General features: G+C 37.7%; 1 protein-coding gene across 3 annotated transcripts in view; it reads right to left on the bottom strand.

The window, feature by feature from the left end:
• LOC150083000 (protein tweety-like) overlaps nt 1–21,916 on the bottom strand; it is a 472,105-nt gene that overhangs the window by 180,294 nt on the left and 269,895 nt on the right. For all 3 annotated transcript variants that reach the window (XR_016547147.1, XM_090376971.1, XM_090376972.1), the window contains exons 6-7: nt 17,758–17,853; nt 9,518–9,590 (exon numbers count right to left, since the gene is read on the bottom strand). Coding sequence is in view for 2 of the 3 variants with exons in the window: in XM_090376971.1 (XP_090233097.1) it covers nt 9,518–9,590; nt 17,758–17,853 (169 nt within the window). In the remaining variant the exon portion in view is untranslated. The remainder of the gene's footprint in view (nt 1–9,517; nt 9,591–17,757; nt 17,854–21,916) is intronic.

Below are 21,916 nucleotides of genomic sequence, written 5' to 3'. Positions count from 1 at the left end.
GTGTTTATTGCGTAACTGCGCTAGTGATCACCCAGGAAGGGAGAAAACGCCAATGCATGAAGTGGCACATCGAAATGAATATGTACATCATGCAAACATACTATGAAATAATGAAGCTGGAGACCGATATGACAACTTACAGGACGAGACTACATACCAAGTGGCTGGAACGATTCCCAGATATTCAGGTCACCAAACAGTGAAGGACAAGAGAAGGACCATCGTCACGAAGAACCTGATAGCTCCTGCAATCTTGGAAAAAATCAAGCAGGACGTGAGTGATCAACTCAAAAGATAAAGAATACAGAACCAGATGAGAAAAAGCAAGAAAAAATACAACCCACAGCAGCTGAAGTGGAAAGAGACAAGGTCATGGTATCCAGAACAGAGTACAAGTGGAAGAAGGCCCTAACAGAATTCGAAGGAATGGACCCCACAAAGATTCGTGAGATACTGAAGCAGAGGCCAAATAGGACTTTGTGGAGAGTCACAGACCACCTGAATCACCACATAATACCACATTACCTCGACAGCAATGGTGAACACTGGGCCATCCACATAGTCGTGTATTGTGCTGCAGTAGCAGCCACGAGGATTAATGGAAGAGAAGCAAGAGACCAGCAGCAGAAGAACCGAAAACAGAAGGAACCACCAGCTTGGGAAAGAAAACTTCAGCAGAAGATAGAAGAATTAAAAGTCAAGATAGGCCAATTGACCCAGTACCAATGGGGCAATAGGAGTAAGAAATTAATTGGAAAAGTGGAAAGCATCCTCAATAGAGAGTGTCCACAGCAAACATGAGACAAAAAAAAAAAAAAAAAAAAATCAGAGAATAAGTGAATACTTGGACACACTGAAGCAGAACCTCCTTGCGCTCAGCAAGAGACTACACAAATACAAGAGAGAGAGAGAGAGAGAGAGAGAGCTCCCAGAGGAAAATAAACAACCGAATCTTCGATGAGGACCAAAGAGGCTTCTACAGGAATCTCGGAGAAGACAGGAAAGAAGGGAACGGACCACCCGAGAAGAAGACGATTGAGGAGTGCTGGGGAAACATATGGAGCAGGGAAGTAAACATAACAGCTGAGCCACCTGGATAGAACTAGAACGCAAGAAAACCAAGGACGTTCAAACAAAAAATGAGAGGGTAGGAGATTCAGGAAGAAGAAGAAGTAAAACAGACAATCAAGAACTCTGACAACTGAACTCCAGGAATAGATAACGTCCATAATTACTGGTACAAGAAGCTCACTTGCAAACACAAGCACCTGGCAGAGCAGTTCATCTGAATAATAAGGCACCCAGAGACAATCCCAAAGTTTCTCACTCAAGGAATCGCATATCTGAAGCCTAATGACGAAGATACAAGAAACCCGGCGAAATATAGGCCAATCACCTGCTTCCCAACAATGTACAAGATCCTGATCAGCTGCATAACCAGGAAGATATCAGACCACTTGGAGAGACAGAACATAATGGCTGAACAGCAGAAAGGATGCAAGGAGCAATTAACCTTTTATGGAGCAAGCCTACAAGAAGCATCGCAACATGTACACAGCCTACATTGATTACCGCAAGGCCTTCAACTCCATACTTCATAGCTGGCTAATAGAGGTGCTGAACATCTACAAAGTCAATCCAATAGGGACAAACTTGTTAGGAGAAATTATGGCAAAATGGAGTATCACCATTAAGGTTGAAAACATCACAACCAGGTCAATCCCCATCAGGAGAGGAATCTTTCTGGGAGATGCCCTGAGCTCATTGTGGTTCTGTCTAGCCCTTAATCTGATATCTACCTATATATCTGTACTTGCCTACAACAGTAGGCAAGTACAGATATAACCTCAAAGAAGGAAGGAAGGAAGGAAGAACTTGTACACCCTCACCCACCTGATGTGCATAGATGACATTAAGCTCTACGTGGGAACAGAGAAGCACCTTCAGCAATTACTCCAGATCACCGAAGAATTCGGCAATGATATTAGGATGGAATTTGGTCTAAACAAATACAAGACCCACGGATTGCACCAGGGAAAATTAGTCAACTGAAACTACCGGCTGCAGACTGGTAAAGAGATCGAAACCATGGCAGAGGGAGAGGCCTACAAATACTTGGGGATGATGTAGGCTCAGCAGTTACAGCACAAGGAAATTAAGGCCTGCCTGATCGAAAAATACCATCAGAGACTCAGAAGCCTGCTGAAAGCAAAGTTGAACGGAGGGAACACAGTTAAAGCCATAAACACCTATGCAGTCCCAGTGCTAACATACTCCTTCGGGGTCATAGATTGGACTAACACCAAGCTGGAGGATATCACGAGAAAGACAAGGACAATGATGACCAAGAGCCACCAACACCACCCAAAATCTGCCCGGGAGAGACTGACAATTGCCCATGAAGAAGGAGGAAGGGGCCTGTTAGACCTCATTGAGCAACAGAAGACAGCGATAGTTAACCCTGAAGGATATGTTCCAGAAACACACAGCAGCACTCCACCAGGCCATAAGGAAGAGAGACAAGCAGTATACCCCACTCAATCAGAAGGTACAAACGAAGCTAGAAAGATGGGCAGAGAAGACACTCTGGGGCAGACACTACAGTGATCTCCATCAAGATCATAGAGATAAAATTGCTTCCAATGCATGGCTCACGAGCGGGACGCTCTTCCCTGAGTCTGAAGGATTCATGCTCACCATCCAAGACCAGGTAATCAACACCAGGAACTATAGAAAATACATCGGCAAGCTCAAAGTATTCGATGACATGTCGACAATGCCACCTGGCCTCAGAAATGATCCAACACATCACCGCAGGATGCAAGGTGATCACCCAGATTGAGTACACTCATAGTCACGACCAGGTAGCCAGGATAATATATCAGAAGCTATCAAGGAAATACCAGTTGATCGAAGAAAGTATACTGTACTACAAGTACAAACCACAGGCAGTACTAGAGACCCCAACCCACAAGCTGTACTGGGACCACGCCATAATAACGGATAGGACAATCCCGCACAACAGACCGGACATAACCCTTGTGCACAAAAAAGGAAAAGGCTATCTATCTATCTGATTGACATAGCAATACCCAACACTGGCAACCAGCAGAAAACACATGCAGAAAAAATCAGGAAGTACATGAACCTAAGACAGGAGATCAAAGAGATGTGGCATATGTAACAAGTAACGACCATCCCGAATCTCATGTCAACCATAGGTATGGTGCAAAAGACCCTACATAACAGCCTAGCAGCAATAGGTCTCCCAGTGGACACCTACAAGGAACTCCAGAAAGTCGCAATCGTGAACACCTGTAGGATAGTCAGAGAGTTCCTCGACCAACAGTAACACCAGACATAACAACAACCACCCTTTGTACTTGGTAGCAATACCCGTCATGAGGTGGAACCCCCAATCAGGGAGAAATAATATAAGAGCAATAATAATAATAATAATACAATAAAATTTATTTTCATCAAAAGAATTTGTTTACAATAAATGAACTTGTTAAGAAAAGTAAATTTCTTGACAAAAAGTTATAATTCTTCACATAACAGTTTTTCCATATAAATTTGTTATTTAACAGAAAAGATAATGAAATTACAACACATAGTACATTCCACACTGCAAACAGGGATAGTAATTTATCTGCATAGCAATTCTAATCTACTGAATCATTAAGTATCAAAAATTTTCTTATTAGGAATTTTAATTTGGAGATAGGATACCATCTCTTGAGCCTGAAATCAACACTAGCCAACAAATTGTTTATTATATCCATTGTATGCATGTCTCCAAATCTATTTGGTACCCTAGGGTGAGGCAAAACAATTGCTTTTGGGCTCCTTAAATTATGTGAGAAATTCCTTTGCAGATTCAACTCTTCAAAAATAATGTTTAGAATTTTCCAAGATTAAATTTAACTTCACTTTTTGAACTTGATAAAGTATTTTATATTTCAACAAAAATTGCCTTCTCTTATTCAGGTCATTCCGAATGTTTATTCCCATTAAAAGTCTCAAAATCCTGTTAAGTTGTTTATTACCCTTATTTCAGTTAGATTTTCTTGTGCCCATACGTTTACTAAATAATTGAGTTGGGAGTCCACTAATGCATAATATAAGGTAACTTTTGTTCTAAAATTAAACTTATTCTCAATGTAGTAAAAAAAGTTCATATAAAATCTAATTTTTTTGTACAAATTTGTTATATGAATTGCCCAACTTAGACTGTAGTCAATCCATAATCCAAGGTAACAATGTTTTGAAATTTCTACCACAGTTGACATTTGCAATTCTGGAAATTCTGATCATGAAGGCATTCATGTTTATGTAATTTAATAGAGGGATGACTATCTAAGATTTGATGAGGAGGTCTAATTACCAAACATTTTGTTTTTTCAAAGCTGAGTGCTAATTTATTATCACGTAGCCAAGTTTGTAAATGTATTACATCCTGCTGTAAATCATAATAATAATAACTATTTCAGGTTCTCTAGTTTAATAAATTAATCTATCATGTATACTATTAATGCATTCATAATGCAGTTTATTTATTTCTTCCTGGATTTTAATAACAATTGAAATATCATCATCATCAGCCATTTTCAATCCACTCCAGGATGAAGGCCTCTCCAGCAACTTTCCAGTTCCTTCTGTTTTGAGCACTGGCAATCCATTTACTACCCACAAACTCGTGAATTTCATCTATCCATCTCCGCCTTTGTCTTCCAAGTTTTCTTCTAGCTCCTCTTGGATACCATTCTGTTATTTTCTTAGTCCATCTGTCATCATGTCTTCGAGCTATGTGTCCTGCCCAAGACTGTTTTAGTTCTGATAAGAATGTCCTTTACTTGAGTTTGCTGCCTAATCCATGTGTTTCTCTTCTTATCTAACAGTCTGATTCCCAATATGATTCGTTCCATTCTTCGCCGTGTAGTTCTCAGCTTCTCTTCCATTCTTTTGGTGAGTGCCCAAGTTTCACTTCCATAAGTCATGGTGGGGAGTATACATTGGTTCATTATTTTATGTTTCAGACAAACTGGATATTGCTCTTCAGTATGTGACTATATTTCCTGAATGCTATCCATCCAAAACTTATTCTTCTCTTGACTTCCAGCCATTTATCATTATTACAGCTAATAACTTGTCCCAGATAAGTATATGACTCCACCTTTTCAATTACTGCTCCTTCAATCATTATTTCCCTTTCTGTGGCATACTTGTTCATCATTACTTTTGTTTTAGCCATATTCATCTTTAGTCTAAAATCCTTACTAACTGATTAAGATTTTCCTCTAATTCTTTGGGATCGCGGCTTATGACCACAATGTCATCTGCAAATAAATCGTAAATGGTTTAGGTACTCTCCGTTCACATTGACTCCTTTCTGCGACCAGTCTAATCTTCTGAAAGCTTCCTGAAGGGCAGCAGTAAACAGCTTCGGAGATATTGTGTCTCCTTGTCGAACTCCTTTCTCGATTTTAAATTTCCTACTGTCTTTCTAGTCTAATAAAGAAGGTAGCGTTCTCATATATTTTCTTCAAAATCATAATATATGGGGTATCTATGCCTTGTCTTTCCAGTGCCCGAAACATTGCCTTATGCTGTATGGAGTCAAATGCCTTTTCATAATCCACAAATGCCAAGTATAATGTGTTTTATATTCATTTGCTTTCTTCATTAGCTGTGATATTACGTGAAGGTGATCCATAGTTGAGAATCCTGTCCTAAAGCCAGCCTGCTCTTTCGGTTGATTCTCATCAAGTATTCTTTCTAATCTGTTAGTAATGACCCTTGTGAACAACTTGTAGATGTGGAATAACAAGCTAATTGGTCTATAATTTCCAATTTCTGATTTATCTCCTTTCTTATGCAGCAAAACTATGATTGCATTATTCCACTGCTTAGGCATCACACCTTTTCTAATGCACTTTGTGAAGAGCCTTACCAGTTTTTGTGTTGTCTCTTCCTTCCAATTTTAACAACTCTACAGTAACTTCATCTTCCCCCGGGGCTTTCTGATTCTTCATTTTCTTCAATGCATGTTCTACCTCATCAGGAAGAATATTGGGTATGTCGTATGTGTTGCTACTTTGCAATCCATCTTCCCCACTGCTGGCATCATTCCCCTGCTCCTTGTATAATTCTCTATAGTAGTCCTCTGCTATTTGAATTATGCCTTCTCTGCTGTTTATAAGTACACCATCACTATTCTTCAGTTTCAGTATCATTTGTCTTTCTGTATTACTGCTCATGGCTGCTGATTTAAATCCTTTGTTTTCCCTTAATGCTTGTTCTACTTTTCATGTGTTAAATCTTATGTTCTCTCTGAGTCTCTTCCTAATGGCTTTACATAACTCATATACTCAATTTTCTCCTTGTCAGTGTTTTTCTTGCTCTTCATTTGTCGTCTTAGGTTCATCATGACAAGTGTTTCTTGACTAATTTTTTCTTCTTTGGATTTCTTTTTCCCTATAGGTTTCTTGGGCTTTATCACTTTCAAAAAGTTGTAATATTCCTCGTCGATATCTTGGTCCTGAGCAGTCTGCAGAAGCTCAGACTTGTTCTTAAGTTCCAGTACATACTGCTTTTTCTCCTCTTCTGTTATCTCAAAGACCTTTGTATTATTTACTCGAGTCAGTTTTTTCCTTTCCTTTCCTACATCTATATCAAGTGTACATCTTACCATTCTGTGATCACTTCCAACATTTACCTTATTCAGGACGGTAACATCATTCACAATATATCTTCTGTTAGTGAGGATGAAGTCGATTTCATTAGTTGCTAATCCATTTGGGCTCTTCCATGTCCTCTTTCTGTTCACTCTTTTCTTGAAAAAAGGGTTCATTACTGACAGTCCTTGAGATTCTGCAAATTCCACAAGTCTCTCGCCTCTTTCATTTCTTTCATCAATTCCAAAATTTCCTATAGTTCCCCTTTCTGCGCTGTTTTGTCTTTTTCCAACCTTAGCATTGAAGTCTCCCATAATAATAGTGTAGTGGGTTTTCTGCTCATCTAGAAGACTCAATTTCGGTGTACATTTCTTCAACCTCTTCATCATCATGGCTCGATGTTGGTGCATAAATCATTATAATCTTTAGCTTGTACCTCTTAGAAATCTTGAGTATTAGTCTTGACACCCTTGGTGATGTACTTTTGAATTCCAAAATGTTGTTTTTAAAATCTTTATGGACCAGAAACCCAACTCCACCTTCACTCCTTTCACTGTTTCCACTGGTGTACAGCAGATTTCCACTTGATAAACTTATAAGTGATTCATTTCTTCTTCTTGTTTCAGCCAAACCAACGATAATTCCAATTAACATTTTCTAATTTTTTTAAGGGTTTTCTTAAGGGTTGCTCTTACGAAGAAAGGCTTAAGTTTTGCAAATTACAGAGCCTGGAGACTAGGCATCGGCGAGGTGATCTGATAGAGGTGTATAAGGCTTTGAATGGCTTGAGCATGCTCAATGCCGATGGGATTCTTCCTCTTGCTCAGAGTTATCACCTGAGAGGGCATAAATTCAAATTGAGGAAGGACGAATGTCGGATAGATGTGCGGAAATTTGCCTTTAGCCAGCGGGCAGTTGGTTTGTGGAATAGACTCCCATCGCTTGTTGTTGAAGTTGATAGCCTAAACAAATTTAAGGCTCAGCTGGACAGGTACTTCGAACGAACGGAGGGGTGAAATGGGAGTAGTGGTTGGTTTTTTTTTTTTTTTTTTTGGCTGATGCTGAATAAGCTTGCTTTCTTGCATCATATGCCTCTGCTAATGCTAATTCCTTTTCCAGCTCTAATATCCTGTCTTCACCGATGAGTGATCTTACGTTATAACAGGCCAGGTTGAGTTTCCGTGCATGGCAGCCTGGTCATACCCATTCTTAGCACCCTCCGCTTCCACTCTGATCCTCTCGCTGCCGTAAGAGGGAGAGTGAAAGCTGCTGGAGACTGAGGGCCATTTGTTTCGTCGTGCTGTCATATGCTGGAGGGTTTGGTCTTTTCCTCTTCACGCTGACCAGGCGTCTTGAAGAGAACCACTCTGCACGTTTCGTTGCCACCTAAGTGACGTAACAGGGCTTACCATCGAGAAGGTGTGCATGAGTGGATTTTAGGGAGGCAGGCCAACCGGACTTCTCCTAAATCTTCTGTAATAGAGAGATATTGGATCCATCAATGTTTTAGGCTGAGTGTCTGATAACACACAGGATACCTGTTCCCCTCTAAGCCCCTCTTTGAAATATAACACATATTTAATGTTCCTACTGCAATTAATACAATAAATAAATAGTAATGATTTGTGTGATTTATGTAATTTAGTAAACTGATTCATTATTAATTATATTTATTACATTACTTATTCATTCCTCCAATGGGAGGAATAAATAAGTAATGAAAAAAAAAAAATGGTGACGACAGCTTTACACATGTGCTAACATACCTAAAAATTAAAAAAATAATGGAAATGTAGAAAAACACAGGTACTACCACTTCTCTAATTATAAGCAATATTAAAATCACTGGTAGAGTTGTATATGAACATATAGAAGTTAACCAAAATAAAACTCAGTGTATAGGAAAAACATGAGTTAAATTCCATATATTATAACCTGAGTGACCACCTTTAATATACAACAATAGTAATATCAGAAAAATCTCGCAACTGGGCTACATAACATGGTGCCAGAAGGCTAACTACAATTTTCAGTGCTTATGTTGATATGCTTAATATTTTATTAAAGTATTTAGCAATTAAATAAATGAGAAAACAATTATTACATAATAATGAAAAGTTTAATTATAATATTCAAACTAATATTGATTAAATTATAATATAAAATAATTATCATTTTATATTATATTATCCAAATTGTTATCCAAAAAGCTGTAGTGTTATAAAAAATAATTTCAATAAGAATCTTTTTTTTTTTTTTAAATAAATCAATTCAATTATTCAGCACCTATGACCAGGATTGCATTCATCATATCCTAGTTCTGCCTCTTACTAACTGCCATTTACTAACTAAAACTTATTACAATATCAACATCACACCCTGTGAAGTTGATGGCATAATAAGCACAGCAATTCAGTCACAAGGCATCTGATAATTATCTGTTCCTTAAGTAACAACTTTAAGACAGATTTCACTATATACAGCCACCTGTATATAGTAAAATCTGCTAAAATTTTCACTACACTCCATTTTGATTTATCACTAAATTAACAATGCTATGGTTTTACATGATCAACAAAGAAATGAAGTTATTAACGGACCGGAACAGACAGACCAGAGAGAGAGAGAGAGAGAGAGACTAAATATATTTTAGTCACAGTATAAGAAGGTTGTACAGCCCATTCATATAATAAAATTAAAAGCAAAGTAAAATTTATTTTTCATAATTTGAGTAACTGAATATTTTAAATATTTCTTACTTTTAACTGATATTTTATATAATTTTAAATCTAAAAACAGAGTGAAATATACAAAATTCATATTTATAATTTCTAACATACCACACACAGACCAAGATAAAGGGAAACTGATATCCAACATATCACTACTGATAGGAGACCAAGCACAGAAAATCTGCAATAAAAAAATAATAATAAAATAATAGAAATAATAATAAGTAAATATGTAAACTGCTGCTGAATTTTTTACTGCTTATACATATAGAATGTACATATGTTTATATACAACAGGAAAAAAATTAGAAACTTCATCTTTCAAATATGGTTATAATGCTTAAAAAAAGGATTTATAAAATTTATACTGAAAAGAATTTTTAAAAAAGGATTAAAACAATCAGAATGATTTAATGGCATCAGTATTATTTATTTACATATTTAATGGAATCAGTAAAGAAATATATTCATCAGATTACATCATATGTACAAAGTTCATTCTATGAGTAGGAAAAACCAGGTAATTACCTGGGGTGTCAACACATCAGAAAACCATTAAGAGATGTCTCTCAGTACTGGCTTACTTAAAAATACTGCTGGCCAAGTTTGATGCTTCTAGTACTACAGCTTATGTTATGTCTAAAATTAGTATTAGTAGTGGCAAATTACACAAGAAAATCCAGCTTATACCAGGCATTGATTTCAACATGGACATAGAACGTTTAATTTCAAAGGTTTAAATTCGACAACCAATATAGGATAAAACAGAAAAACTACATTTAAACAGGAATGCTATGGAGAAATGTTGGAAAGAAATAAGCAGCGAAATTAATTTAGAAGGGAATTTTTTAATTTTATTTCAATAGATTTTATCATATTTTACATAACTTTTAGTTACGTAAATAGATTATTTATGGTAAATATGTACTATTGTATCACGGTAAAACATTGTTTAATAAATGCGTTTCGTTATAAATTTTGTTTTTAAATTTAAATTGTGTAGAAATATTCTGGAAAAGTTTATAATATAATAACTTCCAATTCGATAATCAGTGAACGATGATTTCATGTTACATATCTTGATATATATGATATATCTACTTTATATATTAATGTACTAATTTATGTATTATTGATAATGCATAAATTCATTGTCCACTGATAATTGAAGTACTTATTTATTTGTTATTTGGTTTCTTTTTAGGAGCATTAGCAACTAAGGCCATATTGCTCCGGTGCGGTGGTCATTCCCTGACCTTTCTGCATCTTCCGTATTTGGTGGTGACGGCCTCAAACTCCGGTCTAATCAAGAAGCGTGTGTTACGCTGTTTGTTTGTTATTTGGAGCATTAGCAACTAAGGCCATATTGCTCCGGGATATGCGGTGGTCATTCCCTGACCTTTCCGCATCCTCCGTATTCGGTGGTGACGGGCTCGAACCCCGGTCTAATCAAGAAGCGTGTGCTCCGCACTGCTGCTCCTTCCCACCTGGCTACAGAGGTGCCTGTGTGTTACGCACTGCTGCTCCTTCCCACCTGGCTACGGAGGCGCCTAATTGAAGTATTGAATCAAAAATTATTATATTCTAGATGCCTTCATGCAGTTTTCTTTATTAGTATTTGTGTACATATTTATGGATCAGTGCCATTTCTGTGGCAATATATACAATATGACCATAATGTAATATATAATATTATTTGTTAGTATGTATGTATCAGTATATGGCAAAGATTAGTCAAAGAAAGAAAGAAAGAAAGATTGCATGAAAAAAAACAACAATATCATTTTTTTGTGCAATTCTGGTGGTTGACACTTGAACAATGCCAGGTTGTTCAACATGGGACAATATACTTATAATCATATGCATATGATTCTATCTTATGTTTAAAATGAATTATTTTTTTGTCTTTTATTATTATGCTTTTTACTTTTTCAATTTATAACTATACTACCTCCTCTCATATTTCCATTTTCTTTTATTTTCCCTTCTTCTCAACTTTTATTAATACATAATACCTACATGTAGCTTCTGAACACTTCGCCACTTTAATGGTTTTTTTTTTTTTTTTTTCCCCATTGTGGATCTGATCTTGTAGAACCCTTTGAGAAATTTAAAGTTCTTCACCTGCAAAAATATTTCTCCCTTCCAGTTTCAATTATTTTAGTGAGCATTCTAACGAACATTTATCGAAACGTCCTGCAATGGGCATTAGTAAACCACCCGCTCCCTCTCTTTCCCCATAATTAATTTATTCCTTGATAAGTTTTCACCTGAAAATTAGTGAACACCTGCTGAATTGCAGGAGGGGTTGATCGGCAATTTTGTGGTCAATTTTAGGGTACCTATTTACTCGAGAGCTGAAGGGTTTAATGTTCCGCAATTCAGTGGTGCCTATAAAACCTACCCCATCACATACCGAGAAGTTGCATGGTCAACTGCTTTCTATGTGTTCATAGCAGTGAGAAGCTTCAGGTGCATGTCACTACTGGTTCTAGGTAAGCAGTCAACTTGCATTCTATGTGTACACACCCTAAGAGTTTCTCCAGTATTTCCTTGAATTTATTCAAACTACTCACCTCTCAAAATCCCACCCAGTGATTCACGAGAATCTCTTGGTGGGATTTTGCAATCCTTTTGACTACCTTGACTTCAATGAGATCAGGCCCAGGGCACTTATTTTCCTTGATCTTGAGGAGGGTGTGGTTAAGCTCTTCCATGGTGAAATTCTGGACTCCCCCACCCAGGGAGTTTGTGTGTGGCAATGCAATACACGGTCCCCAAGGGATCAGAGTTGCTGGTAGTGGAGACCAAGTTTTCCCAAACTGTGTTCTTGTGTTGTCTAATTAAGGTGGTGTAGGAGTTCCTGACTCGTCGGTAGTTGTCTCTGAGGGTTTCCACTTTATTTAGTTGCCAGGAAATTTTGCATATGGGGAATGGAAAGTAGAGGAAATCAAATTCTAGTTGCAGCCTAGTTCTAGCAGCAAGAAAATTGCTGTCACACCATCATATAATGAACAGGCAATTTTAAAAAATCGAAATACTATTCGGAGATATGAAAAACATTCCTCCCTGTAGCAAAGCCAGGGAGGAAAGAGCAAGCAATACAGTGAGAAATCCACTCTACCAGGGTTTAAAGGTGCAACCATAGATTTTGCCACTTTGCCTCCACTGGTGCTCTTCAGCTCATCTCACCTGGAAAAAATAACCCGATCATGTTACCTCTCAGTCTAGTAGAATGAGAAAGAATATTATACAAAAAGACTCTCTAAGAAATCAATATAGGGGAAAAATGCTTCCATTCCTCATTCAGAAATATTTAGAAAATGTGGTTGGAGCTCAAAAAATAGTTAAAAGATTACAGTCAGGAATTTACTTGTGAAAACCACAAGACCAACCCATTTTGAAATTTTGCTAATTCTGACCACCTTCAGAGCAATTTCTGCAAAAGTCACTCCACATTCTTCATCTTCAGTTGCATCCTGATAGATGTAACTGAAGAGGAAATAGCTCAGCATTTAAAAGATCAGAAAGTCACACATGCAAAGAGAATCCTGCTCTGTGAGTAGGAAGATACAAGTTGGAAATCTTGTTCCAATTTAACTTATAACAGCATACTCAGCTTTAGCAGCCCAATGTTGTCTGTGAAAGCTGGTTATACAAGGTGTATCTGAAAAGTTTAGGACTACATTCATAAAAAAATTGAAATAAAAAAAAAAAATCTGTTGCCATTTAATCTTCAAAGTACATCCTTCTAACTCAATATGCCTTTTTTGCACAGTCATACAGTTTCTGGATGGCATTGTGGAACTGATCTTGTAGAACCCTGTTTAACTCCTTCGTCATGCTTGTTTGGATCTCTGAAATGCTGTTGTTTGGTGCCTTTTCATGTGGGATTTCACTTTGGGGAACAGAAAATAAATAGCAGGTGCTAAATCTAGTGAATAGAGGGGATAGTAATGCCCTTCCATGTGAGAAACTGTTTGATGATGATCACGTTACATGATGGTACATTTTTGGGAAGCAAAAACTACTCATCTGACTCAGCCACATCTGGCCTAACACACAAAATTCTTTTCAACAGTCTGTCCATCACTCCTCTGTAAAATTCAGAGTTGACTGTCTGTCCTTCCAATACAAATTCTTAGTGCACAACTCCTTGCCAATCGAAAAAAAAAATGCTAATGCAATTTTTGTTCAAGAATTTTGGAACTGTAGTTTTTTTTGCCTTGGCAAATTTTCTCCAATCCATGCAGCTGATTGTCTTTTTCTTTTGGGTTCATATTCAAAGCACCAGGATTCATCACCAGTTATGATTTAAAAAAAAAAAAAAAAAAAAAAAGTCTGGATCATTGTCTGCCATCTCAACACACAGTAACTCGTTCCTCCTTCTATGCAGCTGTCAATGCATGCAGTCCAAAGTGCAAGCACACTTTCCTTTTTTTTCAAATCTTCGAAAAAGTCGAATGCACAGTATCCTTGCTGATATGAAGCCGAATGATCTCCCATTAACAGCTAGCAAACTTTTTCAATGGTCAATGCCATACAAGACTGGGATGGGCAACCACTCCATGCATCTTCCTGCCCTTCACGGAACTGCCCATACCAGTAAAACATGTTGGACCATGATAGTGCTTCATGTTCATAAGCTGCACCACCATTGCAACTGTTTCAGTTGCTCTTTTTCTGTCTTTAAAATAAAATTTTATTGCCGCTCTTTGCTCAGTCCTTGAATCCACAATGAAGTGATTTAACTGCACCAACTTAAATATGACTTTCTAGCAGAATGCCTTTGTGCACCCTGATGAAACTTGGCATGGAGCCAGTTCAGACCTGAAGTGAATAGTTTCAACAGCAGCCAATGTAATATTGTCTGAAAAAAATAAGTCCTAAAACTTTTCAGACACACCTTATATAAACTGCCATATTTGTCCATTCATTCCAAATCCCATATGGTGTGACAAATTCCTAAAGGTTGGCATTTATAACTCCATAAAATGGTTTACTCAGACTTGTCAAGTGACTCACTATTGCCCAAACTGCAGATCAAAATACCATGCACAAGCATACTATATAGAATCTCCTCACTGTCCAAATTGTAATGGTGATCACTCAGCTTAATCAAAAGTTTGTGAACACTGCAAACTAGGCAAGGAAATTCAAATATATAAAGTCGAATGTAAAGTAACCTACCAAAAGGCAAGAAAACAAATAATACCAGTAAAACTAAAGAACTTGCATGCCATGACCACAAAAAACTCAATCGGTAGCAACCAAAACAAGTGCTTCGATCCCACTAAATATACCTCTAGCCAAATGGGTTCAAGCTGAACACTCTCAACTGTGACACAAGAAGTTTGCTAACCTAGCAGCAAAATAATACCCTTGTTCCCATTCTGTGCCTGTTGCCTATGTATAAACCAAAAGATTCAGATCTGACAGGAAGACACTGAAATAAACAGTATATATTAGTATTAGAAGTGGAAATGATGCAATGCAAGCTTATACAGGCAAAGCAAAAATAAAACTCGCTTCCCACATTGGACAGGTTCATACACCTGTCCAATACCTGTAACAATTTATCTAGTCCCTCCTTAAATTTATTCAAACTACCCAACAAATTTCCGCCAGGTGGAAATTTGTTGAAGTAATCAACTCCCCGCTGGGTGAAAGCAAATTTCTGCACATCTATTCTGTAACAATCCAACCTCAGTTTAAATTTGTCTCTCATGTGTGTATCTAAGCAAGAGGAAAGGCACCATCAGAATTTAGATGACTAAATCCAAAGCCTTAAACTCCTTGCAGATGTCTGGCATCCAGACACTGCAGTTTGTAGAATTGATGCTTTTCCTAGTAAGAGTACCCTTCTGTTCCTCTCAATAGTCTCACTGCACTTCTCTGCACCCATTCCAACAGATCCAGAATCTTCCTAAAATGAGGCTTCTGTGAGATGTTTAAGGCTTTGACAGTCTTTCCTATTGCTCAGACTACACAAATGAGAGGGCAAAAATTCAAATCAGTCTTCAATCACTACCTTTCCTGAAGACTAAGCTTGCAAGTGTAAGACTGATACTTAAAAACTCTGACAACCCACCCCCCCCCCCCTACAAAAAAAAAACAAAAAAAACAGAACAGCCTTGATCTTAGGACCTGGGCTGACCTCCTCTGTGTACTATGCAAATTCTCCTCTCCTCTGTTTACTCGGCAAGCTCTTGGAATGCCTTCTCCTCCCTGGGCTCCAGCAGCATTACACTGCCACACCTCCAGTTGGAAAGCCAATATGGCGTCTGTCCAGGACACAGCCGCAAGAATGCCCTCTATAGGCTCTCAACATCTGCCACCAACACCAGCAAATTTTTGCCAGGGCCTTTGACCTGCTCTGGTGGCCCAGCATCATCAGGCATCTGTGCCAGACTCAAATACTAACCAATCTAAATAACTGTATCCAGGACTACCTACAACATGGAAAATCTTGGCAACCTAACGTCGAGTCACCTGGCCAATCCACAGCAGATGCCCACAAGGCTCTGTTCTTGGCCCCTTCCTTTGGAGCATCATCCTTAATGAGGTCCTAAACCTGAACATCAGCAATGTCACCACACCGGCCTTTGTAGATGATCTCATTCTCACTACTGCTGGCAACAGCAGAGCTTCCCTTGATGCCTCGGCAAATCATTCTCTCCAAATTCTACAACACATTGGCCAACCTACATAAGCTACAAATCTCCTCAGAGACAATTCATTGCATTCTTTAAAGGGAACCCTCCAAATCACTAGACCACCTCAAATGAGTTGGTCTAGTGATTTAATGGTTCCACTATCAAGATTGTCTCACAACTTAAGTACTTAAGAGTCATCCTGGATACCAAGTTTACCTTCATCTGGCCTGCCTGCCCACCTACACACCAAAATCAGAAACCACACCTTCTGGATTGCTTATATTAGCAGGAGTGACTGGGGACTAAACCATCATTTTTTTTCCTACGTGTGGTTACTGTACAGGAGTGTGGTTCAAACATACTACAGTTGAGAAAAGAAACTTCATGCAGCCAAGATCAAGCAGATTTGGCAAGCCAAATGGACTGAATCTGACAAGGGCCCAATCACTAAGAAATCCTCTCTGACATTGCCCAAACATACCCAAAAGTGTCTCCCTGATTTTCCCCAGGACTTCACACTACCTTCCTCTTAACTGGATATGGGTCCACTAAATTCAAACTGACATCCATGGGCATCATGTTGTTGCAACTGGAGTTGCCACTCCAGTTGCAACAACATTGACCATGATAACCCTTTAGATCTGCCCCAACACAGGATTCTGCAATTATGCTGTTTACTCCTTCCACGAGCAACGTGACTCAACTGCACCAAGTTTCTACTGCAAATCACTCTACTTGTATTAGATACAACTGAAAACCACACACAACTCAGCTAGTCTCGGATCTTGTTAACCCTGGTACCTCCAGGGTAATACTGCAGACCCTTATAGGATAGGATTTGCTAGTTACTAACATAATGCCTCCTTGGCAACCCACCACATGATGTCCTAGCTGCATGACTGCTCCCCCATCCCTTAGGGGATTCCTTCATTACTTTTGCTTGGTGGAACACCCTGTTCCATCTCACATGGAGGTTGCTTTCACTATATCTTCCACTCCACTTTTTATCTTCCTGCCATGTACTCTCTCCCCTACACTTTTTTTTTTTTTTTTTGAGCTTGACATAAAGCTCAGGCAACTCTGTGTCAGTTTCAGCCACAGATGGGGTCCCAGCAGGAGGCCCCACGGCTAAACAGCCAGAAGTACAACCCTATACTTACAGACTCTGACCTTTACAGTGAACTGCATGTGCCACAGAGTTACTACAGAGAGTTGGGGCAGGCCTCCAGTGCTGTCAGACAACAAACACTGTCACTATGTCTCCATACACCTTTCTTTTTCAGAGTAAAGAAAGAGTATTGAATGAGAGATTACAAGCAATCTGTATGCATTCCAAACATTGCCAAATTAAAAATTAACCTTGCCTCAGTCAAAAGAATGTTTCAGCATCTTCCTGAGCAGGATACCTTGATAGGAGCATGGAAATACATAAGCACATAATGTTGAGAATCAATATTCTAGATATCCTATTTCATGGAACACCAAGCATACTCTTTTTCTTGGCAAAGAATTCTGACTACCATATTACTATACATCACCAAAAACCTAAGATTCCTGAAGCTAAAATTATAGAGCTTTTAAGTAAAATAATAACTGTTTTCAATCAAATTTTTCAACTCAGCTATCACAAGAAATACAAAAAGACAATAATCTTAATGCAACAACAGAAAAATCACTGAAATTCATACTTACAAGATAAGAAGGCAACGAGAATGTCGAATTACTCCCCACAGAAGGATGAGGCAGACAAGAATCAAAACAGACAAGGCAGCAATGGTAACTGGCCATCTAAATAATATATTAACAAGTACATTCAATGGGGAAATTGATTTCAATAATTTTTAAATAAGGAATATCCACAAAAACTAATTATATTAACCTTACAAATGGCCAAACAAACTTCACCCCACCCCCAAAAATGTATATAAACTTTATCAAGTAATAAAAATTATGAAATAGCCGCTTTAGCATAGAAAATTGCTAAAACCAAAACAATTCCATTTCTGTGTTTAACAAGTTGAACTTCCTTTTCGACTGTATGAAAGACAATCAGCAGTGTTGATATGCAACCAAACATATGTATAGGATACTGTTATTGTTGATTGATATTCATCTGGTTCACTCAAAATTAATTTGTAAAAGAAATTGCTTCACTTTCTCTTCTTGGTTTTGGTATCTGAAAACAAGTGCTGTTTACTTCACATCCTCTTATACCATATTTAAAACTGAATATTGTTATTTTTGTTCCATTTGCCATTTTAATCTCATGCGTGTGCGTTCCATACAGAAATTTTAAATGGGTCCACATCAATTCGTTGAAGAACAGTTTGGAGCATGATAATTTGCTGTATTGTGACAATCTGGTGCATTTGGTATATAACAGTTAAGTGTAAGAAACAATTTGGTGAATGACATTTTGCCGTATGTGGCAATTTGGTGATTTCTTCCTCATCCTTCTCAACCAACCAATCCTAGATACTTGAAAAACATGGACTGTAAAAGACCCCCCCCCCCCCCAAAAAAAAGTATTTTAAAAGTGTTTCTTTATATCTTGTCTCCATACTAATGGCCTTTCAGGTAGCATTGTAGTTAGGATCCATGTGGAAAATGAGGTAGTTTGAATTCCAAACTATGAATTTTTATGGATGGGCGCTCAAGTTCTCTCCCCACTTGGTAACTCAGGGTTTTTATGAAGCAAAGGCAGACAGACAACACAATATATGCAATTCACAGGAATTATATACAGATGCCTCACGACCTTAATTCTTTGGTACAAAAATAAATAACTTTAACTACCATCCTCCATACTAACTAAGCATCTTTTGGCCTACCATCCCTTAGTCAGGAGTATCAAGAACCGCCATGGGCCCTAGTGAAAATGCTTCACTGGGCCAGAGTGCTTTTCCATGTAGTGACTCCAATTCCGATCCCTATACAATCTCCAGTGATGCTTACCCACCCACCCTTAACTCAGCCACAGTACTAGCCTACTTACTACTAACTTCTTTCAATAAAAACTATAGCATGGGTTGCAAACCAAATATCAGAAGATGTGCATTATCCAGCCAGCATTCCATCCAGTAATACAAGGTTCTCTTGTATCCCAATTTGTATTCTTGTATCCCTGTCTGTGGCACTTTTTTTTAACAGAATCTCCTAAAAATATATAATGTGCATTAAAAAACAAAGTACATGCCATCTAAAATACAAAATAACAAGAATGGTATTGTGATCACTAAATCCACCATTTACACACAACATTTTCTAACATAGCAGGTTAAAAGTTTGAATTTTCTCTCTTGCTTTGCTATACACTGTATTCTCCCAAAGAATTCGCCGAATTGTTGTAGCCACTGTCTTTCACCAAATTTTCACATACAGCAAAATGTCATTCACTAAACTATCTCGTACACCGACTCTTGTGCACTAAATTGTTGCATACAGCAAAATTGTCATGCACAAAACTATCATACAATGAACTGTCTTGAAATGAAATGATGCAATCCCATTTTAAATGAACATATTGCATATATAGGGTCAGTTCAGCATATACATTGACTTCAATTTTTTGCCTTAAAATTCATACTTTATCATATATTTGACATGTAAGTTGACTCCCTTTTTTTTTACAGTTATCTTTTTCAACTCACTTAACGGTGTATTACAGTAAAATGCACATTACATGACAGACTAATTTTTTAATTCAATTATTTCTGTTCTTTCTTTTTTATGACACTACATCATAAATTATAAAGATAATAGTAAGCATACACAGTACTCCCTTATATAAAGAACCACAAAACAAAAACCACAAAAACCTATAAAGTATAGGGGACATAATATCATTCTCATTGATGCTGTGTATGTACATGAGAAATTTGATTACTCAACCAAGATTTTCTTTATTGGAACAGGTTATGTAATCAAGTTTAGTATTATACAGCAAATTGATTTCTCAGTAAACAATGCCTCAACACAGAAGTTCGCATGCTATAAGAAACTGACAAACTGAAAGTTTAAATAAATCCAAACACAGCTCCCAAGAATTCCATGAACTGTTTATCTGATGAAGAAAGAACAAATTCTTGGATTTGAAAAGGTGAGCAACAAGTTATATATGCATAATAAATATACTGATATTCATTCATGTCATTCCAACCCTACACGCATGCCTTTTAATTTAAGTTTGCAATTTTATACTCAGCATAAAAGTCGATCTTAAAATTTTAGATGATTTTTAGTGTTGACTTTAAGTAGACTTATATACCAGAATATACAGTAAATTATTTGTGAGCTTCAGTACATTTATGTTCCAAAGATACGTTCATGTTCCATTAAACTTATTAGATTTGACTAATTATGTTACTATCTAGGGCTTACTACTTATTCATGGGATTATTATGCCTCAAAGAGCATTCATTAACACACAATCTGATAATGATAGCATGCAAAAGGTGAACATCAACATCCAATTTGGATTCTTCCACTTCCAGCAATACCGCATTATCTAGATAGCCAGCACCAGTCCTTAGTGGAGTGCAGTAGAGCAATTCATATGGGCCCCAGACTGAAAGAGTCCCAAATGCCAATGGGGGAGACTTAATTCTGGCAGGGAGATTTTCTCCTTGCATTCCTTTTTCCCTCCAACATTAATTCTCACACCCAGACCCAATCCAGGACTGGCCCTGCTGATAGGACTGAAAATTCTATAGTTCAGTACACACAACATGCAAGCATCCATAACAAATTACAGCCGACCGGGCTAGCCGAGTGGGTAAAGTACCTGCCCGGCAACCCAAAGGTCGCGGGTTCGATTCCCGCCTCGGGCTTGGATCAAAGTACTGCAAAAACCTTGAGAGGTGCAATATGGCCACAGAAGCCGATGCGCCAACAACTACCAAATCAAAAAAATAAAAAATAATAAAAATAACAAATTAGAAATATTCAATCAGTCCTTATTTTTGTGCAAAAATAAGCATACCATGTGCCTATGAAATGTGGTTAGATGAAAATAAGGAGCCAAATCATAGACATGAATTGGGCCCGAGTTTGCCTATGAGATGGCAAAGTTATGATTCTATGCAGAAATACCCTGTTGCAATTATCATACACAACCGAGATTCGAGGTTGGCATTCGAGGTGAGCGGACGCGCATAGACAGGGCTCCTCAGTTAAGTGGTTTACTTTTGGATAGTGCTTTTAAATATTTGATTTATTTAGATATTGTTGGATTATTTTGTTATAGGTTTTCCTGTAACTGTTTGATTTTAATAATATTATAGATATAATTTTTTAAAGTTACTTTCATTGATATTTATTTAATTTTATAATGGTAGTTACGAGATCTGCCTTAAACACGTCACAGGGTATCGTGACTCACACGGAAATAGCAGATGGCGATTTACGGGTGAGTCATGATTTAATCCGTTGTGGAACCTGTGGAATGTTTTCCAAGGTCGACCTGGTGACTAATCCTACCTCACCTGGGGATTCTTTTCTTTGTGATCGATGTAAGGAGTGCACCGATCTTAAATTACAATTTGGTGCACTGAGGGAACAATTTGAGTCCCTGAAAAAACGAGTGCTTGCCCTCGAAAATAATGCATCTGGGATCTCGTCAGGGACTCAAAACTCCAGCAATCTACCAAGTGATGCACACCCGATTCGAGCCTCAAAACAGAAAAACCAAGTGCAAACTACTCTGGTTAAAAAGGACATTGTATTATTAGGAGACTCCATTGTCAGGGAAACGGGGAATATTTTTTGTAATAAAGATAGGTGGAGGAGAACCAGGGTATGTCTGCCGGGAGCAACTATTGATGATGTCACCAACAGACTGTCAGATTTTAAA

The sequence above is a fragment of the Mastigoproctus giganteus genome, chromosome 7 (assembly GCF_048544385.1).
Source record: "Mastigoproctus giganteus isolate SK-2022 chromosome 7, ASM4854438v1, whole genome shotgun sequence".
Taxonomy (NCBI): Eukaryota; Metazoa; Arthropoda; class Arachnida; order Uropygi; family Thelyphonidae; genus Mastigoproctus; species Mastigoproctus giganteus.
Note: the sequence above shows the minus strand (reverse complement) of the source record. Positions and strands in the feature narration are given on the sequence as shown.